This window comes from Carcharodon carcharias, chromosome 16, assembly GCF_017639515.1.
Source record: "Carcharodon carcharias isolate sCarCar2 chromosome 16, sCarCar2.pri, whole genome shotgun sequence".
Classification (NCBI taxonomy): Eukaryota; Metazoa; Chordata; class Chondrichthyes; order Lamniformes; family Lamnidae; genus Carcharodon; species Carcharodon carcharias.
The window spans coordinates 56,717,320-56,745,262 of NC_054482.1; the positions used below are offsets into that span (position 1 = coordinate 56,717,320).

At 39.5% G+C, this 27,943-nt stretch overlaps 1 protein-coding gene across 3 annotated transcripts in view; it reads left to right on the top strand.

Annotated features, from left to right (window-relative positions):
* The window catches only part of pde4ba (phosphodiesterase 4B, cAMP-specific a), a 753,168-nt gene extending 725,772 nt beyond the window's left edge, over nt 1–27,396 (top strand). For all 3 annotated transcript variants that reach the window (XM_041207962.1, XM_041207961.1, XM_041207963.1), the window contains 8 exons: nt 4,609–4,787; nt 7,516–7,614; nt 7,854–8,018; nt 12,858–12,957; nt 19,313–19,467; nt 19,717–19,839; nt 21,711–21,893; nt 23,551–27,396. In XM_041207962.1, coding sequence (XP_041063896.1) covers nt 4,609–4,787; nt 7,516–7,614; nt 7,854–8,018; nt 12,858–12,957; nt 19,313–19,467; nt 19,717–19,839; nt 21,711–21,893; nt 23,551–23,940 — 1,394 coding nt within the window. In that variant the 3' untranslated portion in view covers nt 23,941–27,396. The remainder of the gene's footprint in view (nt 1–4,608; nt 4,788–7,515; nt 7,615–7,853; nt 8,019–12,857; nt 12,958–19,312; nt 19,468–19,716; nt 19,840–21,710; nt 21,894–23,550) is intronic.
* Nucleotides 27,397–27,943: the final 547 nt, after the last annotated feature.

Below are 27,943 nucleotides of genomic sequence, written 5' to 3' on the forward strand. Positions count from 1 at the left end.
TCCTGCATTTGTTAAATCCCTCTCAAAGTGCACCCAGAGGCTTCCTTTTTGATGCATTTACTGGCCAGCATAGCATCAATTAATTGGTTCTAATTGTCTCCAGAGTTGCTATTTCTAAGTACTACCTAGTGATACTTGTTGTAAAATGTATGTGCTTATACATGGGGCAAAGGTAGGATCATAATTTTTTCCAAAATTATACTTTCATAAAATTTATAAAAGTACATTTCATTATAGTTCAAAGTTGACATTACATGAAGTGCAAAACAGATCACTTTCTATCAGTAAATTATGTGGCACTCTGAGGTGCTGCCTTACTATGCTTACAATTCCATCTTATGTTTATAATACTCATTTCATGTCAAACATACAGCCTGATGGGTTTATCACTGTTACCAAACCCTCAGTGGGAGGGCCTTATACAATGAAGGCGTGATCATTGTTATGACCTTTGCAGATGATGTGTGCCTGGTGGACCAAATCCACAAGGGAAGCTTGGCCACGCTATCACAATGGTTTTGCAATTTGTATTTATTATGAGATGTGTGCACTGAATTCAGAAGTAATAAGTCCACCAAGAACTTTAGAGATTTTAAAAATTAGATTAAAATAATTGTTAACAAATATAAAAGATTTCAAGTGCATGCATAAGACTATAATTACTATTATAATAACTCCTAAAATTCCTAATTAACCTGATTCCCAGTTACACTCCCTTTTAAGGCAACAGTCCAAAATAGATTTTAGATTTAAAACATACTCAGCAAGTTAACACAATACCATGGACAATGGAATTCCAAATGGCTTTTTTCCAGCTTCAGTTCCATTAGACAGCGGACTTATGCACAAATGCTGGAGGTTTCATTAAGGCCTTTCACACACTCCTGCTAGATCTTGCATGGCCTTCTGACACATAACCTTTCATTCTCCTTTACATATGTTTCCCTCTTTTTAATATGTAAATTCTATTGTTCCGTATGTCTTTGAAACTGTATCTCCCTCATAATATAAAAACTTTCATGTTGTCACTATATATTGTCAGTAACATTTGAGAAAAATAAACACATTCCTTAGCCTTGCTTATCTGGCTAGTTGTAAACATTGAAATCCAAGTATCCTTTAATTTATCTAACAATGCAAATTTCCTTCACAACTTGCATGTTATGCCAGCATCCATGTTTACTGATTAGCACGTCAAGCACCTAGCTTCTTTTGATGACTTAAACTTGCAGCCTATTTGACTTCAAATGTAATTAAATCACAGACAGACAGGCCCAACCATACTTACCCCCATAAACCTACTTCACAATAAACCAGAAAAATATTATGAAAATTATTATACTTTCATAACATCATACTGCTCCCATTGTTAACTTAGCTTCTTTCTCTACAGATACTACCAGACTAGTCTGTTATTGTGGGTTTATCTCGGGATTCATTGGCTTCTTACTCTAGAAGAGATCTTGCTGGAGGCAATTGTCTTTTGTTCAAAAACATTTATTTACATGCTAACTACTTACAAACGTTAAACAAGACCAAGACATAGCTGCAGCCACCCTCTGAGATGCTTCACACTCATCTCTGCTCAATAAGTGCCATCACTGTGATGTAGTTTCTTTCACACATGCTCAGTAGCTATCATTAGAGTTAGCCCTTTAGTCTACAACCAGTTGAGTATTTCTAACACTCTCTGTTTTCTTTCAGCATCTGAAGTATTTTACTGTTGTATTAATGTTTAACTTACTGCCTCATTTTTTGCCTGTCTCTGCTGGGATCAGCTAACTTAGCAGAGACCATGAGATGTTATATTGTGTATGCCCCTTAGCCCTTTTAGTCTTGCTTGCAGAGCGCATGAATTACATTGTTCACGTTTATGTTATTTGGTTTGAACCTAGTACTAAAAAGTTGAAGAATTACCTCTGCATAAGTATTCTTCCCCTAAAGATCCACAGTTTCAAGACTGAAGTGTTTTTTTTAAATTATCTATATTTTCACAGTGGACTCTTGTACTAATTATTTAATGCCTACTAAGGCCAAACCTGTCTTGTACAAAGGAGCAACAATGGGTACATGCATTAGATTCACAGTAGGTGCCCTCTTGCAATGGGGAAGAACAAACCCATGACTTGATGCCATACCAGCAAAGCTAATGCATGACAGCTCATCTTGTGTATGTTTTACACTAAATGCACCCCTCAAAGGAGTGACAGATGGCCTACCACACACACACAGATGTTCTACCCATATCTCCATTGCCTTGTTTCCATGGAAAACAGGATTCAATGATTCTTGTTTCATCTGAGAAACCCTAGCATCTGAGCTTTTCCACATCTTCCTTTTGTAGAAACTTACTGTGTTTTTGAAATTGATTTTTTGAACTCCCATCCACTGATCGCCAGGTTAAAATCACCCAGTTATAGTTTGGCAGGTTATCAGTTAATATATGTTGTGAATAGGAATTTCTTTCTTTGCCTCAATTTGTTGCCCACTTCACCTGCATGTGTGATTTCCTATTGGAATATGCCCGGGGACTTCCCTCCCAATTTCATTGTTCATTGTCTGCTTACTGAGTTATAGCTGATTGTTATAGGTCAAGCTTGCCACTGCCATAATTAGTCAATCCAGCTGTAGATCTGTAAGTGCTCTTATTTGAAAGATGATGGAGTACTGCTGAGACAATGCTATTAACCTTTCCTGCTGCTGCTTACCATCATCAGCACCCAATTTGACACGGCAGTTCCTGAATAGGGCACTCCTCCATGTAATCCACTGATAGGAGAAATCAGGAGAAAAAAAATCCATTAATGTCAGCTTGACGTGATGTTTCTTTATGATTTGCTGCTTAGATGCAACCTGATTCAGCTTAATTGCTTTCTATTGCAAGGGATTTTAATTAAGTTGAGCAGGATGGTGGGTAGAGCCTATGAATTCTGGTGTATAAATCATTCTGGTTGATTAAACACCATGTAGTCCAAAGAATATAATGATCTGTCATCTTAAGTAGTAGATGAAAAACAGCAGTTGAATGTCACCAATCCAATATGTGTCTGAAACTGATAGGCTCTGGTGCCGAATGTAAGGTTTATACAGACTCGGTAGATATATTCTGTATTAAAATAAGATTATGGAATTAAATATGTAACTATAATGAATTAAATGACTCTCCTCAAGAATACTGTTAAAAAGCCATCAGAACCCAATTTAATTAATATGCCTGATGCATTGCCTAGTCCACAGGGTGCCATTCAGAATGCTAATGGATATTAGTAGCTATAGCAGCCCATCTCTTTACTGCCTTGTCTTAGGAAATAGTCATTTCTTTTTGATTTTTTGGTTAAGGTACATCTCAAGATTTTCAGCTGAGAGTAAATTGAGGTAGAAATTCCTGAAAAGACATTGATATTTAATGAAGTTACAATATCACATTATTAGTATTTGCCTCGTCGACATCAATTATTGTGCAGTAGAGAAGGAAAAGATAAGATGATTGTTCTAATCAGACCCTTCCAAAGAAACTGTTGATTTTTCTTTAAATTTTTTTGAATATTGGTAAATCATTGAAGATCAGTTGGTTAGTAAAAAAAAACTGATATTCATTTTGTGATGTTACCCCTATTTTTTTCCCTTTTCATCAGCTGAAGATGCTTGGCAGGCAAGAATGTAGTTCTATTGGTGCTGGTTATGCTCCAGCACCTTACTTGATGGGCTATAGTAGCATCATAGCCTTGCTGCATCCTGCCCTCACCTAATGCTCACACACGATATATTTTTGAACCGGGGGCCACTAGATGATTAGCAGGAGGGGAATCTTTGCTGATTTTTGTTTCGTAGTCAAAGTTAATATCCTAATATTGCCCTTCCTGAGATCACAAGGTAACCAGGTGCAAATAGTGGATTGGACTGTGATGCCCCCAAAACTTGCTGAGAGTAAAGATTGACTATTTTGGCAAAGCACCAGTGAGCAGCTGGTTCCCATGGAAACTAACATAAATGGGCGGTACCACCTTTAGCAGAGAACATTGTAAAATAACTAAAATCTTTTTTAAAAAGGTCATCGGGACTGTGTCACCCAAAAAATTGATTTTAGAAGAAAAAGAGAGGCTTGCATTTATATAGTGCCTTTCATGACCTCAGGAAAGGCCAAGGGCTTAACAAAGTGTTTTTGAATTGTAGTCACCGCTATGCTATAGAAAACACAGCAGCCAATTATGCACACCAAAGCCCCACAAACAGCATTGTGATAATGGCCAAATATTTTGTTTTTGTGTTGTTGATTTTAGATAGGATGAACAACATGCTTCATGATGATTCCCATGGTGTTAATGAAGGTCAAATTGAATTTTGACAGGATCAGTTTGCAGGAAAACTAGGTGTCATGTAGACTGGGCAATAAATCTGTTATCATCTGTTTTGCCACCCAGACAAAGTTGCATCCAGAATATCTGTGCTGATTATGGATCCACTCATATTTTTGCTTTCATTGCAGCTTGAAAATCTTATCTCCACTTATACTCTTCAACTCTTACATGATTTGTCTTCTGAAAGAAAAGTTGCAGGTGTCTTTTATGTTTTGAGTTCCTAATTTAATTCTCTATTCTCTCCTGATAGACAAGCAGAATGATGTGGAGATGCCCTCCCCGACACAGAAGGACAGAGACAAAAAGAAAAAGCAGCAACTCATGACACAAATCAGTGGAGTAAAAAAACTGATGCACAGTTCCAGCCTCTCACACTCCAGCATCCCCCGATTTGCTGTCAAAACTGACTTGGAGGAGTTTCTTTCCAAGGTACAAAGCAAACTTCCATTTGTAATTTTACAGCATAGGACCAGGACATTTAGTCCCTGGAGCCTTTTCCACCATTCATTGAGATAATGGCTGATCTGTGACCCAACTCCATATTGTATAATGCCTTTGGTTAATAGAAAACCATCAAACTTAGTTTTAAAATTGGCAATTGACTTAGCATCAACTTCCATTTACAGGAGAGTTCTAAGCTTCTGTGCCCTTTCCTAACAACACTCCTAAAAACCATCACTGTAATATTTAGGCTATACCCCTAGCACTAGATTCCTCAACCAGCAGAAATAGTTCTCTCCATTTACCCTATCAATTTCCCTTAATTTCTTGAAAACTTTGATTAAATCACCCTTTAAACTTTTAAATTCCAGGGAATATAACCCTATTTTGTATAACCTTGTCTTGCAATTTAACCCTTGAAGTATAGGTATCATTCCAGTAAATCAACACTGTACTCCCTCCAAGAACAATATATCCTTTCTAAGATGTGGCACCCAAAACTAATCACAGTACTCCAGAACAAAAACAGAAAATGCTGGAAAAACTTAGCAGGTCTGACGGCATCTGTGGGGAGAGAAAAACAAAGTTAATGTTTCAAGTCCGTATGACCCTTCTTCAGAGCTCCAGTGCTCCAGATCTGGTCTCACCAGGGCTTTGTATAACTGTAGCATGACTTTGAACCCTCTATTTTAATCCTTGAGATACGAAGGCCAGCATTCTATTAGCCTTTTTGATTATTTTTGTACCTGTTCTGGACATTTTAATGATCTATATGCATGAACCCCTAAGTGTCCTTTTGAATCTCTAGTCCTTGTAGTTTTCCACCATTTAGCAAGCACTTCAAAGTGGATGGCCCCAGACTTGCCTAATTTGAAATTCATTTGCCACAGTTTAGCCCATTTTTTTAATATATCAATATCTCTTTATAATCCTGTGCTTTTATCTACACTGTCATTAAAATGCTATCTCTATTAGCATTATCTGCAAATTTGGATTTGAGGCTCTCGATCCCATTATCTAAGCCATTTTCTGCATAATGTTTATAAACAAGCCTTCTTTTATCATTGTGTTTCTCCCCTTCTCTGACTCATGCATGGGTAGTTGGTGTTCCCTTAGAACTCTGCCCAAGTGAACAATCTTCACATGTAAGTTTAGACAGTGGGTATCAGCAAACTATTTGATTGTGGTGGTGCATTGCAGCTGCCCTGACCAAACAGCAGCTGTCACTAGGTAACAGTCAGGAGTGGGAATCCTGCCTGAAATGTTCTCCTTTTATTCCAAGGTTGAAACTAACTGTAACATCCTAGCAACACATTATTTCAGATTAGATGAGTTAGCAATGAATTGAATCAAACTTGGAGATTTACAAGTCTGCAAAGCTCAATTTCACAGTGGTTAATGCTTTTAATAACAACTGACAAAGAGAAAATGGGCTATTTTCCAAAGTCTCACAATGAAAGCATCAGGATGGCTGTTATTGATGCTAGTAATGTACAACAATGTATTTTTTTTAATGTTCATTCATGGGATGTGGGCATCTCTGGCTAGGCCAGCATTTATTGCCCATCCCTAATTGCCCGTGAGAAGGTGGTGGTGAGCTGCCTTCTTGAACCGCTGCAGTCTGTGTTGTAGGGACACCCACAGTGCCATTAACAAGAGAATTCCAGGATTTTGGCTGAGCGACAGCAGAGGAACTGCGATATATTTCCAAGTCAGGATAGTTATGTGACTTGGAGAGGAGCTTGCAGGTGGTGGTATTCCCATGCATCTGCTGCCCTTGTCCTTCTAGATGGTAGAAGTCATGGGTTTGGAAGGTGTGAACAAATAATCAACAAATTGATTTCAGAAAAGAAAGTAAAAATGCCCCACTGTCAGTTTTGTGGTATCAGTCATTCTGAATGTTTTTTTAACTATGCTGATCCCAGTTAAGATGTTTGCACTTAGTGTGGTTTAGAGATCCCTTTCAACTCTTCATCTCTTGATGCTCAAACCGAACACAAAGATAAGTGAGGAAGGCCAACAGATATTAATGACCTAAGAACTGTAGAATAAGGACCCCACATAGCCTGCTTTTTGGCACTTAATTTGTTTTTTTTAATCTCTGAGAAAACCAGAATGAGAATGGACATGGCTGTGGTTTTGGGATTGCTGTAATGTCGATTTTTAGAGGAAAGTCAGTAAATCAGAGATAATTTCTCACGAGGATGTAAAATGGGGCTGGGTGGTGGGGTGATGGCAGTGTATTCTGAACAATTTAATAGGGAAGCACAGATAAAACCATAAGTACAGGGAAGGTTCCACATTTCAGTTCCTGGTCCATTTAGCTGACCCTAGTTAGATTAGCAATGAGAGTGCAACAGTTGGTCTCAGCACCTGGCCGAAAGAAGGAGAAATCAGGGTTCCCACTCATGATCCTTATGCAACATACCTTACGCAAAGTGCAAACATTGTGTCAATAAAGGATTTGGCTCATCTCATCCCCACCCCATGCTCAACATATCAACATTCACAATCTGCACTCGTACGTAAATAGCATGACTAATCTCAGTAGCAAATCACCTAAAATAACACTTCCATTATAAAAGTAATTGTTACAGTCAAATGCATTGGATAACAACAGGGGAATTTTGTGTTGAAATGTAATATTTCAATATGAAGTTTAATGAATATTTTGGGCATTCTTTAGTAATGGCTGTATTTCACCTTGTCTTTGCAGGAGTTGGATGACCTGAATAAGTGGGGCCTTAACATATTTAAAGTGGCAGAGTTTTCAAACAATCGACCACTCACCTGTATTATGTACACTATCTTCCAGGTTAGTGAGGTCAAGTGGGAAGAGGATACTAATTATTTCTGGCCTAATTGTCACGAACTTTAGGATATGACATTTCATTGTATAGGTTAATAAATATAAGACAGACCTTTTTCTGCAGAAGAAAAATTTCAATGAACTGTAGCACAATATGAATTATCTTCTAATTCATTCTAACTTGGTGTACAAATGCTTTCTACACAAAAAAGTAAAATTTGCATTTTGTAAATAACTTTCAACAGGAGCGGGATTTGCTGAAGACATTTAGGATCCCTGTTGACACATTTGTAACGTACATCATGACACTGGAAGACCATTACCATGGGGATGTGGCCTACCATAACAGCTTACATGCTGCTGATGTTGCGCAATCAACACACATTCTTCTTTCTACTCCGGCATTAGACGTAAGTACACCTTAAAGACCAAGAAAGGAATAATTTTCATTTATATAGAGCCTGTCATAACTTGCTGACATCCCAAAGTGCTTCACAGCCAATGAAGTATCTTTGAACTGTGATGTTGAGAATCAGGACTGAACCATTCTGTGTTCAAATGCCCTTTTACTTTCCCAAGTTCTCAAAATGTTGAAATCAAGAACTATTGGGCTGTGTTCCTCTCCGCATATGCTGTTGGACTGCTGAATTTTTCCAGATATTTTTGTTTTTGTTTTGGGTTTCCAGCATCCGCAGTTTTTTGCTTTTAACTATTGCACCTTCTCCTCTTCTATCTCTTTCCCAGAACCTCTCGTGGCACTTACCTCTGAGTAAAATCTGTATGCTTAAAAGCCTCACATAATCTAGTCTGACAACATTAGTGCTGTAATGATGGAATACATTGTTAGTTATGTGATTTTTTGATGTTCAGGTGGACTTAACTGATCCAGTGACACTTTGAAAAAGAGCAGGGAGTTCTTCAAACATTTTGATCAACATTCATTCCTGAACCAAAACCTGGTTAACCAACTAACTATTCTTGACATTGCTGTTTGTGGGTTCCTGCTGGGGCAAAGTGGCTACTCTGTTTGCATTCAGAACAACAGTGAATACATTTCAAAAGGAATTAATTAGCTGTGAAATTGGGACAAAGGCTCTGAAAGTGCTTTATAAATGCAACTTGTTTTTACTATTTAAACCTTGCTGATGTCCTACGATGTGCTTTTTTAAAATTAGGTTTTCCTCAATTGAGTAACCTAATAGTGATTTTCCATATGAAGAATGTGACTTTTTGAGTTGAAAGAATGTATGTTTGCTTTAATTGATTTTGACCTCATCAAATGAAAACTCAGAGGGGTGACAGCCCAGCCCATATTATTGTCACAGGAATATTATGCACAACTGTTGAAATTGTATTTTCCTGATCCAATGATGGATTTATCATTCTGATGAAGGACCATTGACCTATAATTTTAACTCTATTTCTCTCCACAGATGTTGCCTGACCTGCTCAGCATTTTCTGTTTTTATTTCAGGTTTCCAGTATCTGCAGTATTTTACTTTTGTACGGAATTATATTTTTCTTTTCTCCACTCCTTTTCTGAGCTAATGGTTCATGCTAGATGTTCAATTCCCAAAGTGATGGTATGTCAGCTAAGTCACTAGTCTTTGTGTTTATGCCTGGACAGTGAGTGTTGACAGGCCATTCAGCTGTGTGCAACATCACAACTAAACTTGACCCTGCCTATTCCCATTCTTTACGATCTTTACAATAGGAATCATTAGATAGAAATCAGAATACAGTCCCTGATTAACTTCTCCCCTTCCCCCTCCCACACACCACCTCCAAAGCTCAGGAACATTGAAGCAAAATATGGTCCTCCCACTTTCGATCTAGCAGAGATCACCTTAATTCAACACAGAGCAGGGGTAGGACCTGACATCTTCCAGGACTGTGTCACACAGTAACACGTTGTGTTGCAGCTTCCCCCAGCTATTAAGGAAAACCCTTGGGCGATGCATTTCAACATAATTTCCAGTTCAGTGGAATAATTTCTTTCAGCGAATAAGGACAGAGTAGAGATAGTCATCAGTATCATCCTGGGACTCAGGATTGTTTATCCAAGATGAGGAAATGTCAAACATTACACATGAACTCTCATGACTTAGAAAGCAAAGCTGGATGGGACTAATGTTTGTGTGTGCCTGTGGGCAGATTAAATAGATGTCCTTAAAGACTTTCAAATGAAAGTTGCCATAGTTTTTAAAAATTTATTATATTTTAAAGAATCTTTCAATAACAACCATACCACTAAAAATGACATATCAGAAAAAAATTCTATGTATTTTAGAAACCTGAAATAAAAGTAGAAAATACTGGAGATTTACGGCATCTGGAAAAGAGTAGCTTACCATTTCATTTGGGATTCTTCACCAGAACTATTCTAACGAAGAATTTGATTTGAAATATTAACCTATATTCTATTCAAGTACCTGGCCCTCTCCTATAGGATCAGAATCCCACTCCTTTATTGGGAATTTTAATTTTACAATGAGCTAGAATTAATTCATTCCTATTGGCTCTTAATCAGTTCTGAATTCTACACCCATGCTGCTGAATGATCTTTGTTTAATTGTTCTCCACTAACTCTTTGACCTTAAGAACATCTCTTTACTATTTTGGACTGGGTCCTAATGTTCCTGCTGCTTCTCCCAATGCCCTCTTCACCTCCCTTTTCTACACTGATCCTGTGGAATTATCGGTCACCCACTCCTGGCTCCCTGCACTTCATTCTTCTTGGTCCATGGGTTTAATTCGCATTGGTATGCCTGATTTTTCAGTGTGCATATCTAATTCCTGAGGTCTCTATGGACCTCTACTGGACCCCTTGATCAATCTCTGCAGGTTCAAGGATGGCACACTGTTCTTCCTTGGCCATCTGATTCCACTGGATATTCTCTAGTTGCACAACTACTGATACTCTACCGCTTGAATGGCTTATGGATCCATCTCCTCTGCACAGCTGTCTCTGAATCCAGACACTGGATGCTCTATACTGACTCCCACTCTGTCTACAAGTCAACTCCATCTCATCATAGGACCTCAGATTTCAAATGTTGGTCTCTTTCGTATTGTCTGCTTCCTGACCTCTGATTATGACCAGGATATTTTCCCCTAGTCTGCTTATGTAACCTGAATTCCTGCTGTGTCCAAATTCATGTACATATAGTTTGCCACCGCAGACCTGAACCCATTACTTCTATTTCCTTTGCGACCGCACCTCCTCCAACCCCACCAATTCATCTCTATTTTTCTGACTCCCTTTTCTCCTGCCACTATCCCTCACTTGCATCAAAGTTGAATAAACTCATATGTACCCTCTGCATTTGCCTCAGTAATCTGCTTAAGATCCATCAAATGCTTGCTATGAGCACCAAACGCAACTGCCCTGTCCTCCTCTCTCGCTAACCTTCTTAGGCAATGCATTCACTTGGGGGTATTAACCTCACCAATCTGCTTCTCATGCTGCTCACCCAATCCGTTACCATCTCTGACTCTGTCAACTTTCACCGCCCTCCCACATTATCTTCCTGGATGTTTGTTTACTCTTGAACAAGGTCATTAACAATGGATGAATGAATTGACATCCTGGATTTGGCTGAAACCTGAGCCACATTTGTTCCCTTACTGAATCCTCCCCACCTGGTTATACTTGTTAACACTTGTCCCATCCAAACTGCTGCAGTGGTGATGTAGTACTAAATCACACTTTGGATTGTTTCTACCAATCTTCTGATACCTTCTCCTCCTTTGTTCCACCTATCTTGCGTCACCTTTAAAATAATCATTCTTTGCCACCCCTACACACCTGACTCCCAAGTTTCTCGCTGAGAATTCCTCATCTTGCACTGTTATCTCTGCAGTTCCTCAGGGATGTATCCCTGGCCCCTCCCCTACCTCATCTACATGCCACTCCTTGGCAACATCATTCAAAGATTTATCACATTCTACTTGCATATTAGTGATACCCAGCTCTAAATTGCCATCAGCTCTCTCGATTCCTCCACTACCTTTGTGTTGCCAGACTGTTCGTCCAATGTCCGGTGTACAGTCATCAACTTCAGCTCCCACCACAAACTCCAGTCCCTCACCACCAATTCCACCTCATTTCCTGGCTGCTGTCTCAGGTTGAACCAGACTATTCATAAGCTGGGCATCTTATTTTACCCTGAGCTTCTAACTCCCCATATTCTCCAAAACCACAAAAAAAACCTACTTCCAAACCTGTAATAATGCTGGTCTCCACCCCCTGCCTCAGACCATCAGCTTGCATCTATGTATTTTCTCCTCCAAATTAATCTATTCTAATGCTCTCTTGGGTGGCATCTCACTCTCCATCCTCCATAAATTTCAGCTCATCCAAAACTCTGCTGCCCATACCCAATTCCATGCCAAGTCCTACTTACGCATCACTTGTGCTCACTGATCTGTATTGGCTCTTTGACTGCACCCCGACCCCCCCCCCCACCCCCCAACACCTTAAATTTACATCTCTTATCATTGTGCCTAAATCTCTCATGGTCTCCCCTCCTTTGTAACTTTCTGTAGCCCTACAATCCTCCAAGAATTCTGTGTTCCTCAAATCTAGCCTCTTGTTTATCCTGCATTCACTGTGCACATTCACTGGCAGCTAGGCCATAAGCTTTAACATTCCCCCAATAAACCCCTCCAGCTTGCCAATTCTCACTTGACCTTTAATATTAATGCTCACTTTTTGGACTAAACTTTTGGTCACCACCGCCCACCCCACCCCCCACCCCCCACCCCCCTCATCCCACCAGTTCTATCAGGTTACACAATTACAATAAGTGCCTTGTAACAACTTTCTATGCTAAAATCTTTTAGCATAAATGGAAACTGTTTTTGATACCTATTTAGTGGCATTCCAGAGACCAATTAATATGAAATCAACACATAATGTTATAGAGGTAATATCAATCATGTCACTAGGATTTGTTAAGGTCTGCTTATAAGTTTTTTAAATTTGAGGGTATCATCATATTTTCTTTTACTCCATGAGTTTTCTTCTCTGGTCTTCCTGGACTAGGCAGTAACCTGGCCTCCGCCACTCTGAGCAGACTATGCAGAAGTGGATACGAGCATTTTCCAAGGAAGACTATCCCTCTGGTTTTTAATCCTTGCAAAGTGGTGTTTGATGTGAAACACATTAAGAATTTTTATTAATTGATGTGTGATTATTTCTGTCTTTCATAGCTCATTCACATTTATTTAATGTTTCTCTTTTCTAGGCAGTGTTCACAGATCTTGAGATTCTTGCTGCAATTTTTGCAGCTGCAATCCATGATGTGGATCATCCTGGTGTCTCCAATCAATTTTTAATTAACACCAGTAAGTAACCAAATGGATGAGCACTAATTTCATTAAAAAATTCAACCATCCTATTGTTTATTTTGTTTTTATTTTACTGCATTTTCTAACATTTGTCAGCAACAACTCAGTTGATAGCACTCTCACCTCTGAGTCACAAGTTTCTGAGTTCAAATCCCACGTCAGTGCTTGAGCACAAAAATCAAGGCTGACACTCCAGTGCAGTACTGAGAGAGTGCTGCACAGTGCACCCAGAATGCAGTGTAGATCAGCATCTAAAGGAGAGGAGAATTATAGCATGGAAAATGATCCTTTTTTGTTCTATTTATCATTTATATATTGTGTGTTTACCACATTGGGTGAATGTTTGTCAGGATGCTTTGCATAAAATAAATCACCCATGTATCAACAGGTAGAACTCATACCTATTGTGTGATAACTCTCATCTGTAATCTGTTCCATGGGAGGAATTTTGGGCTTTTGGCCAGGAGGAAATTTCTTAAATTTCCCTCACTCACTCCTTATCCAGAAAGTGTAAATCCCCACTAGACTTCAGTTTAACAAAGACAAGAAATTCTCTATTACTTAGTCCTATTGACATTATGCAATGTGAGTCTTGATTATGAATAATGAGTGGCTATTTGATTTCCCTCATCTTAACCCTGGAGTAAGAAAGCTAACTTTAGCATCCACATTGCTATCCCAACCTACACCAGCCACTTCAGCACAGAATAGAAATCAAATTTAAGGCTTCTCTTGTCACTATTGCCGAGATATTACTGAAAAATCATATTGAACTTTGGGAAAACAAAGATTTACTTTTAAAGCAGATATTTATTTTTCCAGTTGTGTGGAATTACAGGAACCATGGCTCAGCATACCATAGCCTTGCACAGTTGTGTGGAAAATATTAAACATCATTACATTACTGCATCATATGATTGGCTATCATACTTGAAATTAATAGTCTCATTGTTGTTTACATCATGTAGACCAATCTTTGAAATATGCCATTTTTGTAGCACTATGGATGGGAAATCTTTGACATCCAGTTCTAGACTTGACAAAAGAGAACAAATTTGCCCTCAAACTAAGAGACATGGAATGAGCAAAGACCATTGAGTTTCTACCACAAACCGTGTGCAATCTTTCTCATCATGGACACTGCCCATTCAGCCTTTACATCATTGCATCAATGTGCATTGTCACCCATTATGCCATATTATTTTAAGTAGAAAAGTAAGTTCAGATAACTGCATGTAGAATTAGTTAATTTTTTTATATGATTGAAAGCATATGAAAAATAAATAGTTTTAAAAATTATAAAACACATTAGCTCCTGGAACATTGTTGATTTCTCAAAGAAGATCTTTAATTGGGATAATTTATATGTCACACATACATGGAATTGGCAGTTATTGTGTTTGTGTATTATTGTTTTTCTATCCCAATTTCTCTGTTTTAACACCGGGTGGATGCAATGAGTCATTTTGTGTAGGTGGAGCGAGCAATCAAAATGAAAATCTCTAAATTAGATCCAAGTGGGCTCAGTTTGTAAAGGAATCTGTTAAGATTCATCATCTTTATGCTTACATTATGTCATTAATTCAGTTCTAAACAAGAATCATTCAAGCAGTATTTCCAATAAATTACATTTTTTTGTCCCTGGTGAGTTGTTTCAATCCTGGGGGAATTTCATCCCCCCCCTCTGCCACTTCCTAATGACACTGATACTAAGGTATAGATGCACACATGCTAACCACCTTTCTGAACCTCGTGTAGTTGGATGTTATTTACGTGGTAGCCTTGATGGTTAATTTCATCAAGCTTATCTGACTATGGAGAGCCTGATCTTGCCTCACCAAACATCCAAATTAACACCTTTCAGCAAGGTGGTTTTTCAGTAGTGGGAGCTCCAGCTTTTACACCTTCTGCCCTCCGACCCCTCGCTTCCCCAAAACTCTGTCCAGAGGCCTGAGGGCAACTGTAGCATGGCTATCACCAGCCAGTGAGGTCAGCAATCTCATGCCAGGAATTGAACCTCCAGGTTAATTGAGTTTTTGTTTATACAGCTCTTGAGATGTGCTATTATCAGAACAGGAATGAACATTTGAATTATATAAAAAATCTTTTTTTTTTTTACAAAGTTGCAGGATCGGTTTTTTTGCCCCCCCCCGCCCCATGCACAGGTGTTATTTGTCATGCAGCTTCCCTCAATTTGAAGGTGCCGTCTATGCAAAGTCGTAGGTTTCTGCCATGGGTCTTTGCATGACTGAGCAGGCCGATTCCTCACCCAGAAATCTTTGGGCACATCGAGCAAGATGTCCCATGTGATAGTGGGATCCAGTGTGCAGGATTTGCTTCCATTTCTTTCCTTTTCTGCTGCCATTCTGCCTTATCAATAAGACGTTGTGACTCAAAGCCCGATGTACCTTGATGGACACGTTGTTAACATTTTGAATAGTTGGCAGCAATTCAACTCCTCATAATGAATGCTACTGTGCGTCAAGGAGAGTTTCATAGTGTCTTTGAAGCATTTTCTTTCTCTTCCCAGAAGGTTGGCCATTTGAGAGTTGAGAAAACAGGACTTGGTGGTGGAGATGCTTTTCAGCCACCTGGACACAATATCCCATCCATTGAAGTTGATTTTGTAGGAGTTTTGCCTGTCAGCTTGTGGAGCTGGCTTCAAAAAGACATTAGTTGTGCTCCCATTTTATATGCAGGATATAGCAGAGTTATTGCTGTTGGAATTTCTTTAGCACGCTTATGTGTCACTGATACACAGTCCCGGTCTTCCTAAGAACAGGATATGGTGATGACAACTGCTTTGCACACTTGGGCTTTTGTTGACTTGCGGAGGTCTTTGTTGTCAAACACTCACTACTGTAGTTTGTAGAAGGCTGAGCTGGCACAGCTGATCCAATGTTGGATCTCCTCATCAATAATGGCCTTTTGAGAGAGGTGGCTGCCAAGATATGGGAAGTGCTCAACATATTCCATAGTGTCTCAATCAGCATATGTTGGAGGTGGAATATTTAGCTAACAAGGTGTGGGTTGATATGAGTTTTGTTTTGACAATATTCAAGGACAGGTTGAGTTTCTTGTGTGCAGAATTGAAGAGATCGAGAGTGGATTACAAATCTGGTACAGAGTGGGCCACAACACTGCAGTCATTCACAAACTGTATATCATTAATGTTTATACTGGTCAATTTAGCTTTGGCTTGGAGGTGACAGGTTTAGGAATTTCCCATCTAGGCTGTATTTAATACTGACACTGGAGGGCAGTTGATGTTTGATTAGGTAAATAGCCACTGTCAGGTAGATTATAAATAGTATGGGGACTATCACACAGACTTGTTTGACCCAGCTCCGGATTATGAAGGCATCTGTTTCAGATCTCTCAATCAAGACAGTCGCAGTTATATTGTCATGAAGCAGTTGAAAGATTGCGATGAAATTTCTTGGACATCCAAATCTTTGGAACATAGTCCACAGAACCTTGTGATTTACTGAGCCAGGTCAACAAATGCAGAGATCCTGGTGTTCTTGACATCTTTCTTGTCTGGCAACAAAGACCATGCCAAAGGTTCCTCTGGATGGTCTAAAGCCACACTCTGTCTCTGGGAGGATTTCCTCAGCCACAGGAAGTAGGCGATTTAGGAGAATGTGTGTAAGGAGTTTCCCTGCTTATGGACAAGAGGGAAATACCTTGATAGTTTCCACAGCATGATTATCTCCCTTCTTGAAGTTAGTTACAATTGTAGCATTCCTGAAGTTGTCTGGAGTGGGGGAGGGGGAGTGTCCTTTTCCTCCCAAATCCATAGGATGAGTGCATGGAGTCTTGATATGAACAAAAGTCCACCAGGCTCTGTTGTTTTCCATCCAATTGATTGCTTGTTGCAGCTCTCCAGTTGATCTATGTATTCTGCCACAGGGTTCTGGGGAATAAAATAAAAGTGAAAGTTGCCATAGCCCCAGAGGACCATAGACTGCTCTCTCATTAGAGAGAGACGACTGGTGGTGAGTTCAACCTGGGGGTAACCACACTTCAGTCAAAGGGCAAGGTTGAGAAGGTGGGGCCGTCATGGATGACCTCAGCCAGTGCAGGAATTGAACCCACGCTGTTGGCGTCACTCTGCATCACAAACCAGGTGTCCAGCCTGGAGAGTATCAGCTGTCACTGTGGATTCACAGTTGAGGAGTTGTTGAAAATGTTTTTTTCCAGCATTGATGGATGGCATTGTCACCCTTAAGAAGAGAAACACCATCCTGTGAATAAAGAGGAATTTGTCCATTTGACCTTGCTCTACAGATGGTCCTGGTGGCTTCAAAAACCTTTGGATATCATGAAGGTCAGCATATTGTTGGATCTCTTAGGCTTCCTCTTCCCACCACATGTCCTTTATCTTTTGGATTTGTCTTTGGGCACCAGCATTGAGCTGTTGGAATATTGTCGTCTTGACTTGCGACCTTGGTTGTTCTGCCAGGCAATAAAGGTTGCTTGTGCTTGTTTTTGTTCTAGGAGGCCATATATTTCAATATTGTTTTAATCAAACCAGTCCTGGTGACAACAATGCTTGAATCCAGTGGTCTGGGCAGAAGAGTCTAGTGCATCTGATTTTTTTTTGATCCAGTGTTCTAGAATTGAGTTGAACATGTGAAGATTTTCCAGTTGATCATGAACGGCACTTGGAATTATTCTTTTCAGTTAGGCTGCTTTAGGACCGAGACATTGATCTTCTCTGCCTTGGACTTTTGTGCCTTGCGATGTCTTGGTGCAAGCCACTCTCGATCTCTTCAATTCTGCACACAAGAAACTCAGCCTGTCCTTGAATATTGTCAAAACAAAACTCATATCAACCCACATCTTGTCAGCCAAATATTCCACCTCCAATTTACCAATTGAATAAGTCTATGATCTGTCCAGCAGGCACCAGATTTCTGCATGAATTGAATGATAAAGACATCACTTACATCTTTGATCTGAGCATAATCCAGGAGGTGCCAGTTCTTTGAGCTAGGATGCTTTCATGCGGTTTTGTATTTGTCTTTCTGGCAGAAGAGGGTGTTTGTTATAGCAAGGTCAGGCTGAGCACTTTGCCAGCAAGAGGACACCATTTGCATTGGCTTTTCCCACCCCGTTTTTCCCAATGGTTCTGCTGAGGCAGTGGAGTCACAGCCAATCCTGGCATTAAAGTTTCCCAGAAGGAGCATCTTGTCTTCTTTTTGGATGCAGTGAGAGCTCTATCAAGGTCTGAATAGAACTTTTCCTTAATATCTTTGTTGGAGTCAAGGGTCAGGGCATAAGCGTTGATGCCGGTGGCATATTGATTACAATGCCTGTGTGAATCTTTCATTTTTACAGCTGGGGAGTTCTAGCAGGTATCATTAGGCCAATGCAAATAAGCTTAAAGGCTGAGACGGGTGGTCTGCCTGGAGGTTCTGGTAGTGCGGCTTTACACTCCTTGTTAGGAAGCATTAACATTGGGCAGAATTTTACATCCCGCGGGTGGGCACGTGCCTGACCCAATCAAGCGTAAAATAGCATGCGATAACGTCGGGCGAGTGTCCTGAAGTCATTGCGCACTCGCGCAATATTTTGGTCAGCAGGCGTGTGCAGGAGTCAGCAGTGTGTCCATCAACAATTAAGAGGCCTATTAAGGCCCTTAATGAATTAAGTTCTACCTACTTTTCGCTGCCCATCCAACCTTATGGTTGGCGGGTGGTCAAATCAGTCAGGCGGCCTTTGCATTTTTTAGGAAACTTCATCCGTGGGCAGAATGAGAATGATTTTTGAAAAATAGTAAAAAATTTTTAAACATCATTTTTAATATGTCCCCCTTCATGTGGGGACATGTTTCTATCATTTTTAAAATCTTTATTTTGGAATCCACAATTCTCCAGCTCCCTCAGGGAGCTTTCAGTGCGCGCTCCCCCACACATGCGCAGACCTTTGCACTCGCCCTCCTCCCGCCTCCATCCCGGCAGCTTTGAGCTCCTCAGCACGCTTTTCACTCTGGCTGGCCGTTAATTGGCCAGGCCGTTTCCCAGCCGCTCCTGGGCCCACCCACTGTGCCCACCCAACAACTGGAAAATCCTGCTCATTAAGTTTGACTTCTGTTCTCCCTTCCTCGACGACAACACCCCCACCCCCCCAACCCCACCCATTGAGCAGAGTCTCCTGTAAATTCACTAGAGAGGGAGGAGCAGCATTATGCTTTTGTTGCTCCATCTGTAATGTTGCATGCCTGTGCTTTAATGCCCTGCACTGATTCTTTCAACAAAACATGTTACCTAATTCACATAGAATCAACAACAGAAGGGGCTTTTCAGCTTCTTTTCACCATGTATACTGTGTTTCCTTGTTTTTTCAGATTCTGAGTTAGCACTGATGTACAACGACGAGTCTGTGTTAGAAAACCACCATCTGGCTGTAGGTTTCAAACTGCTGCAGGAAGATTCCTGTGACATTTTTCAAAATCTCACCAAGAAACAGCGGCAGATGCTGAGGAAGATGGTTATTGAGATGGTAAGCAAGCTGGTCCACGGACTTGTTGTTGAAAATTGACTTGGTAAAAGTCTTTGGCCGGGATTTTCAGGCCCCACCGTGGCAGGACCTGCACTGGAGGATGTGGCGACCCAGCCAAAAGTCCATTGACTTCCAACGGGACCGGACAATCCCGGTGGCGGGCAGGGCTGGAAAATCCTGCCCCTCGTCTGAGAAGATTTGAAACTTGCATTAATTTGTTCAAATTTTCAATATTCTTCTCCTTTCTAGGTGTTGGCCACTGACATGTCAAAACACATGACCTTATTAGCAGACCTCAAGACAATGGTGGAAACAAAGAAAGTGACAAGTTCGGGTGTTTTACTACTTGACAATTACACAGATAGAATACAGGTGTGTACCATCATGCACAGCACTCAGATGCCTGTGCTGTAAAGGATATATAGTATGGACTATAAAAACTGATTGGCAACAGCCACATAAATCATCTGTCCTACTTTTACTTGAACATCCTCATATTCGGCAGCATTACAGTAGGACAAGACGCCCAGTCCAGTAAAAAGAGTTGATTTGTTGCATTTGCAGTAAACCATTACATAACCGCCTCTGGCATACAGCCAGGTCAATCTATAGATTCTGGGCTTTTAACTAGTTAGAAAGCAAACTTCTAAATCAGTTTTCAGCAAATTAAACTTACCTATTTTAAATGGCCCACCTCAGAAATGGAAGGTGAAGCCAGAAAAACAGGAAAGTGAAAATTTAAAACCTAATTTCTGAGAGAAATAAAGGTTAAGAAATTATAGAAGTTAACTTTTGATTAAGTTTTTTAAAAAAGTGAAATAAAATTTTAAATAATAAAAATTGTCCATGGAGTTAGAGAAGTACAAGGACAAAGCATGCCGAACTGACGTGTAATTGATTGACATGTACTTGAAATTATATCTATAGGATGTGTTTTAGTAGTTTACAGAATAAAACTGTCCCTAATTTTTGAAAAGCTTTATATTTAAATTATTTTTAGTTTTTGTATCAGAATCACTATGCAAGGCATGAAAACTAGTGGAAATGATAGCCCAGGGAGAAACATCCTGACCAAGACTGCCTAGTTTTCCTAGATTTCCTGGGCACAAAGCACAAACCTGACTGAAAAGGGGGAAGACCCGGATTGCCAAATCTCCACTTATTTTTAATGTTGCAACATGATTTCTGAGGTTTACCAAGAAGGTGGGGATGGACGGCGATGCAAAGCTCGCCAGGAGAGGGGCACCTAGAAGAAACAGCACTATAGATTTATCTCTCCCCACTGCTGACTGAAGGGTGCATGAGGTAACTGGGAGGGGCTGAAATTTCAATCCAGGTTAGAATCATAATTTGTTTTGCATCTTTCCCCTCCCACCAGGATGTTGAGGATCATATCAGGACCTTCTGACTAGCAATTTGAGGCAGCAGCCAGACATTTCCTGTGCCTTAACTGGAAGCCTGAGAAGCCAGCATCATCATGTTGTTTTCATGCTCCTACCACGGGATAGTCTGTGCTAGGAATGGTCCAGAACAGGAAATCCTGGGGCTGAACAGAAATTTTGGCTGTACTGCTCCTGTTGAGCATTATAATAGAGGAGGTCCAGGAAAGCTTGTCTTTATTTTTTACTATTCTTTCATAGGATGTGGGTGTCACTGGCTAAGCCAACATTTATTGTCCATCCTTAATTGCCCTTGAGAAGGTGGTACTGAGCTACCGCCTTGAAGCACTGCACTCCATATAGTGTAGGTACTCCCACAGTGCTGTTAAGGATGGAGTGAGATATAGTTCCCAGTCAGGATGGTGCACAGCTTGGCATTCCTTTTTGTAGACTTTGTAGTGGTTTTGGCACAACTGAGTGGCTTGCTAGGCCATTTCAGAGGGCATTTAAGAGTCAACCACACTGCTATGTGTCTGGAGTCACATGGAGGCCAGACCAGGTAAGGACGGCTAATATCCTTCCCTAAAGTGCATTAGTGAACCAGACGGTTTTTTACAACAATGGTTTCACTATTGCTAAGATTAGCTTTATAATTCCGGATTTATTAATTGAATTTAAATTCCCCCAGCTGCCATGGTGATATTCAAACCCATGTCCCCAGAGCATTAGACTGGGCTTCTGGATTACCTGGCCAGCGACATTACTACTACACTACCGCCTCCCCTGATGGTGCTATTATAAGGTAGTTCTGTGATATTTTATTTTAGAAGATTATAAATAAGTCCTCTGTTACTTTGGTTCCAGGTTCTTCGTAACATGGTGCACTGTGCTGATTTGAGCAATCCCACAAAGTCTCTGGAGCTGTACAGGCAGTGGACAGATCGGATCATGGATGAATTCTTTCATCAGGGAGACAAAGAACGGGAGCGAGGCATGGAAATCAGCCCAATGTGTGATAAGCACACGGCAATAGTTGAAAAATCCCAGGTAGGTAATAACTGCTGTAGCTGTCAAGCAAAAGAGTTCAAAAACTTCGTAGGCAAATTTGTTGTTAGCATAACTTCCTTGCTTTTGTTCTCTATGTCTCTATTTATAAAGCAAAAGGTCCCATAGGTATTTTTAATAGTTTTAACAATTTGCCATTTTCATAAATTTGTGTGCGCAAACTCCCAGGTCTGTATGTTCTTGCATCCTTCCTTCACTCATGTAAAATTTAGTTTATATTGCCTCTCCACTTTCTTTTTTCCAAACCATGTCACTTCACACTTCTCTGCATTAAATTTCATGTGTTTTCCAAATTGATGGCCTGCACATTCAGCTCGGCGGGCCCGGGAGCAGTCAGGAAACAGTCCGCCCAACCGCAATCAGCCCCTGACTGCTTGTGGTCCCACCAAGCCGGGCCCAACAGCCAGTGTGAAGCACGCACTGAAAAGCTCAGTATTGCTGGAGTGGGAGCAGGAGGAGGGTGAGCGATGATATTAACGCAGGCGCAGGCAAGCGCTGACAAAAAGCTCCCTGATGGCAGAGAGCTGCTTCAGGGAGCTGAAGACCCGAAACCCAGGAAATAAAGTTTTTAAAATCAGGAAAAAAATCTCCAAGCATCACAATCAGGCATCTGAACACATGGATTATAAAAATGCTGTCCACAGATTTCTACTTTTATTTAATAACAGAAACCTCATCTCACCCATGGATAAGGTTTGATGACAAGTGTAAAGGCCGCCTGGCCAATTCACCCAGCCACCAACCATGAGATTGGACAGGCTATGTAAAATGACAGACAATTGCGCCGTTACTGGGCTTAATTGTTGGCAGGTGCACTTTTGACTATTGTGCGTGCCTGCTGACCAAAATATTGCGCTTGCGCGGGATGATGTCGGGACGCTTGCCCGACATCATATCGTGCAATTTCACACTTGTTTGGGTCGGTCATGCGCCCACCTGATCAGCATAAAATTCAGCCACAAGTGTTTGTCTGTATCCTCCTGAAGTTTGCTGCTATCTTCCTCACTTAACTACATTTCCAAGTTTTTCATAATTCGAAAACTTTGAAATTATGTCCTGTCTACCTAGGTCTAAGTCGTTAATGTATCTCAAAAAGAACAGTGGTCCTAATACCGATCCCTGACATGGTTAGAAACTTCCCTTCAGTCTGAAATGCAATTGTTCACCACTACTCTCTGCTTTCTGTGATATAGTGAGAAAGTGGCTTAGGTGGCATCGATTTATAAAAAGGGGTGGTCCTGTTTTACCTTCACCATCTGTCCTTAAAACAATCTTTTATTATCTGTTCATTTGCCTGTATGCTTTTCTCCATGTTCCTTCTTGGTGATTCCTATAAAGGAAGCTTTTGTCATATTCTGATGATGAATTCTGACGGAAACAATAGGCTAACATTTTTTCTTCAATACTCATGGTACTGCATTTCTCTGTGTTATGTTACACTTTAAGAAAATGATTAAAATACAAATAATGTAATATCAAAATTCAGTAAACATAAGAATAATTTGTAGTTGCTATGTATACTCTGACTCTGTCTTTTGGAATGTTTATAGAATTTATCTTGTGAAAATATGGGATTAATTTCATTTTGACTTGTTTAGAGACTGTAGTAAATATTTTTTATATCAATCTGTTTGCTTAGGTTGGATTCATCGACTACATTGCACACCCTTTATGGGAAACATGGGCTGACCTTGTTCATCCTGATGCCCAGGATATACTGGACACATTAGAGGACAATAGAAATTGGTATCAGAGTATGATCCCTCAGAGCCCATCCCCTTCCCCTGATGAGCGAGAGAAAGAAGGGCAGTATTCCACTGAAAAATTCCAGTTTGAACTCACACTGGAAGAAGACGAAGATTCAGAAGGGACTGAGAAAGAGGAAACAAGCCAGGGGGAGGAGGACAGCAGTTGTCAGAGTTGCGAAACAAAAATATTTGTCGCACTGGAGTCAGAAAGCCAGGAGACTGAAGTGGAAGAGACACAAGCAGATCCCCTCATTGAAGACACATCACCTATAGATACGTAAATACTCTACAAAAGTGGACATTTACTTATTGTCACATGCACAAATTATCTATAGGGGAAAACCTAGGATGTTGGTTTTAAACCCAAGGTTTTGCAAATGAAAGCTTACCACTCTGGTTCAGATGATCAATTAACATTGATGGCAAGATTGGAGGGCCAAAGGTAGATTAAACATTTAGGAGGTTTGAAGTGTGGGCTTAATTGCAAGCCAAGTTTATTTGAAACTATTGGACAAAAGCCGTCTAAGATTTAACTGGGGATAAGCATGCAAATTGATGACACAATACTGAGAGATTTTGTACTGCAAGACACTGAAACTGTATGACAGTCTCAATAATATGAACTAGCTTTTCATGTAGGAAACTGTTCTTTGTTCAGTTAATTATGTCTTAGGACTGTGTGCCTTTTGAAAAATGTTTTTGTCCTTCCAAAAGTGTTTTATTTAATTGAACACAATTTACTAAAGTCCTAACAAAACTTTTCTACATATAAAGAACAGAACAGGAACAAATCCATTTATAATTCTTTTCAAGATTAAGATAAATTAGAATTAAGTCTTCCGGTTCCCTTCATAGATAGAATGGCAATACCTTACAAATAACTGCAAACTGCTTTTGAAAATTTATTCTTTGGTGCATCTTTACTTTTAAAGTTTAAAATGGATTAACTGTTCATAGCCTATTTTAAAGTATCCCAAAAAATTTTCAGTCGTATAAACATGTTCTGTTTTATACCTAGCTTTTTTAAAAATAACATTTTGGGAAATTTTGAGTACTTGCTTATTACACACTGCCACAGTCCTACATCTAGGAGAAAAGGCAAATTAGCATTGCTTAATAACGAAAATTGGATGATTTAACCACAATGTGAAAATTATCCCTTTGAAATGTATTTAATAGCAAGCGTTAATCCCAAATCACCATCCGGTCTGTAGTTAAAAGGATGTAGATGGTAGATTGGGTGGTTCCAAAAGGTTGAGCACAGCTTTTCACCTCTGAGTTCAAATCCAACTCTGTTGGGTTGAAAGTCTCCTCTTTTTGCTGGGTCCTAACTGATGTGAATTTGCGGTGATCTCAACTCTGCCATGGTCACACAGCATAAAATTACTTACAAGTCCAGAGGATTGGGTCCAAATTGGCAAGTTCACTTTGAGACGCTACCGGAATGGTTGATTTTGGAAGTGAAAAGATTTTCGAGATCACACAAATGAGGAAGACCACTCATCCATATAGAATAATAATGAAAACTAACACATGCTCCCCCATCATTGCACTTAGCTTTCATATTAGTGCAGTTGGATATGTCCTTCTGAGTCAGTGACTGAGGCCTGTTGTTGAGGCAAGGTCAAGGGTGCTTTCTTGTTTTATACCATATTTAATGTTAACACTGGGTGCCTGAAATGGGATAGTGTTACATTTCTGAGAACTGAAGTCCCTATCTTGATAAATACAAAAATATAAATCAAAAAGAAAGGGTAGAGACAATATGCTGCTTCTACATTCTACATCACCTGAACTGAACACAGCTAATGAGATTCATATTTGCATTATATTACTTTTCTCTCTACTATTTCTTAATTATCTGTTGGAAACATTCTATAATGGCATTTAAATGTTGCCATGACAATCTCCAGTTTTGCAAAATGGATAAATCAGTGAGAGCTGGGATTTCCTTGACGTAAAGACAAAATTTTCATAAACAATTTTATAATTTCTATGGTAACCTATCAGCTATTTGATTAGAGTTTATTAGTTGGCATAAAATTTCTCAAATCCTTCAGAATGTAATTTCTTGTTTTTCTAAATCATGAATGCATGCTGGAAAATTACTCAATAGTAAGACTTACTACCTATAGACTTTAATAAGGTGAAGCAAATTATTCTTGAATTTTGATTCAACTAACCAGTTCAATGCCTGATAATTATCCTGTGGGAGGGGGAAATATAGTGAATATTTCTTCTACCTGCTCTTCAAAATGAAAGCTACAGAATGGGAGGAGATTTCAGCTCTTTGGTTTCATACATTTTCATGTCTGTACATCTAAAACAGACTGATTTTAATGAACATTGTATGATCAGGGGTAGGCCAAAACAGCCTGATATCCATTAATGAAAACAGAGAATGCTGGAAATACTCAGTAGGTCTGGCAGCACCTGTGGATGTGAAACTAATGAATGAAAATTCTGATGAAAATTCATCAACTTGAATCATTAACCCTGCTTCTTTCTCCAGATTTGCTGCCAGACTTGCCAAGTATCTCCAGCATTTTCTGTTTTATCCAGATTTCTAGCATCTGCAGCACTTTGCTTCTCTCACCATCAATGCTAGACATAATAATAATCTACATTTTTAAAATGCCTCTTCAAAGGGAAATATATTCCACTGGATAGTCACATAATTCAAGGCCGTTAATTGGCTTACTGATACCTCGCAGTCAGACCTTGCTCCTCTGTTAATACCTTAAAATCACTAGCACCACTGTTCATTGTTTCTATTCATGGTGTTACAGTTCAAGAAAAACAAGATGTCTAGGTGTAGGCTGCTTCTAACTTGCAGTTTTAAAAAATGTAACATGGCAACAAGTGTTATATTGGGAGTCTCTAGTGAGCATTTAAATATCTTTAAGTGTTATCACATAGGACTATGATGCTATTCACTTAAATGCACCTACTCTTTAATTTATTTAGATGTATTTAAATTCTTTTACGTCAGTTTGTATTTTTTATTTTGTGTGCCATCCTTTGTACAACACTGCTGATTACATTCTTAGAGCTTGCTCATTTCTATCTAGAATCATGTATTTATATCATGTACATACTGTAATGTTTATTGTAAATTATTAATTTATACATTAACATTGCCTGTAAGGTGGTGTTACTGTGTAGAAAATTCCAGGTGAGAGTTCTCTTCTTCTTACCATTGATTTTTTTATTATTGTGTAATATAGTACAACCTGAACAGTAGTGATAAAGAGACATATGGAACCCAGAAATTACAGATATTTGTGTCAAGGTTTTTTCAGTTATCAAAACTAGTCCACCACAGATTACAGTCTAAAACTATTTAATGTGCAACTGTGAAGCAATGTCTGGGATAACTGTTAAGAACTTAAAGCTACAAAACAAAAAAATAATTGCAGTCTGATGTCAGTATCTTGTAAACTACATTTAAGCTTTTGGTCCAAATTGTGTTGAAAACGGTTTAGCAGATTGGAACGTCTGCATGAGTAATGGGTTTATATGTCTGTTAAACATTGCAATGTTTCAGGTGGCAATTTCCTTAATGTTTTCTCAGTCTCACACAATGTATGGTATAGTATTGTATATTGTGTTCAGAAACCTTTTAAGAGATTTTTATATGAAGCGATTAAACAAAAGCATGGATATATTTTATGTTCTTTCAATTTTATTGCATTTTGGAAGTTATTAAATAGCACCATTGGTGCTTTTGCACCCCATAAGTATAATGCTATGTATTTTCATTATTTTTCCAGAGAATAAGGCTTTCTGTTATGTTTTCAATCTTTTCCTGTCTTAATGGTATTTGTTCATAGAGGAATATGATTCCGTGAGAATTTGCATCCCTCCAATGCTAATCCAAGTGGCCATTCTTTTTTTGAACCTAAACAGTGAGCATCAACAAGGCATCAAGCCATGGAAGCATCATAGCTAAGTCCAATCTTAATAACCCTGCGTGCATTACAGCAAGTGTCACTGGATGGTGATCAGGAACATTAAAGCTGGTGGATATTTAAGCAGATATTTCATAACACTCAGCAAAAATTTATCCTGGTCGAAAAGGAGGACTCGATGAGAAGGATGAACCACCCATGGTTAACAAAGGTGGTCAAGGAGAGTATCCAATCAAAAACTAAGATATACAATGCGGTGAAAACTAGTGGCAGACCAGAGGATTGGGAATTACTTAGGAACCAGCAGCGGATAACTAAAAAGCTAACAAAGAGGGAGAAAATTGATTATGAAAGTAAATTGGCAAGAAATGTA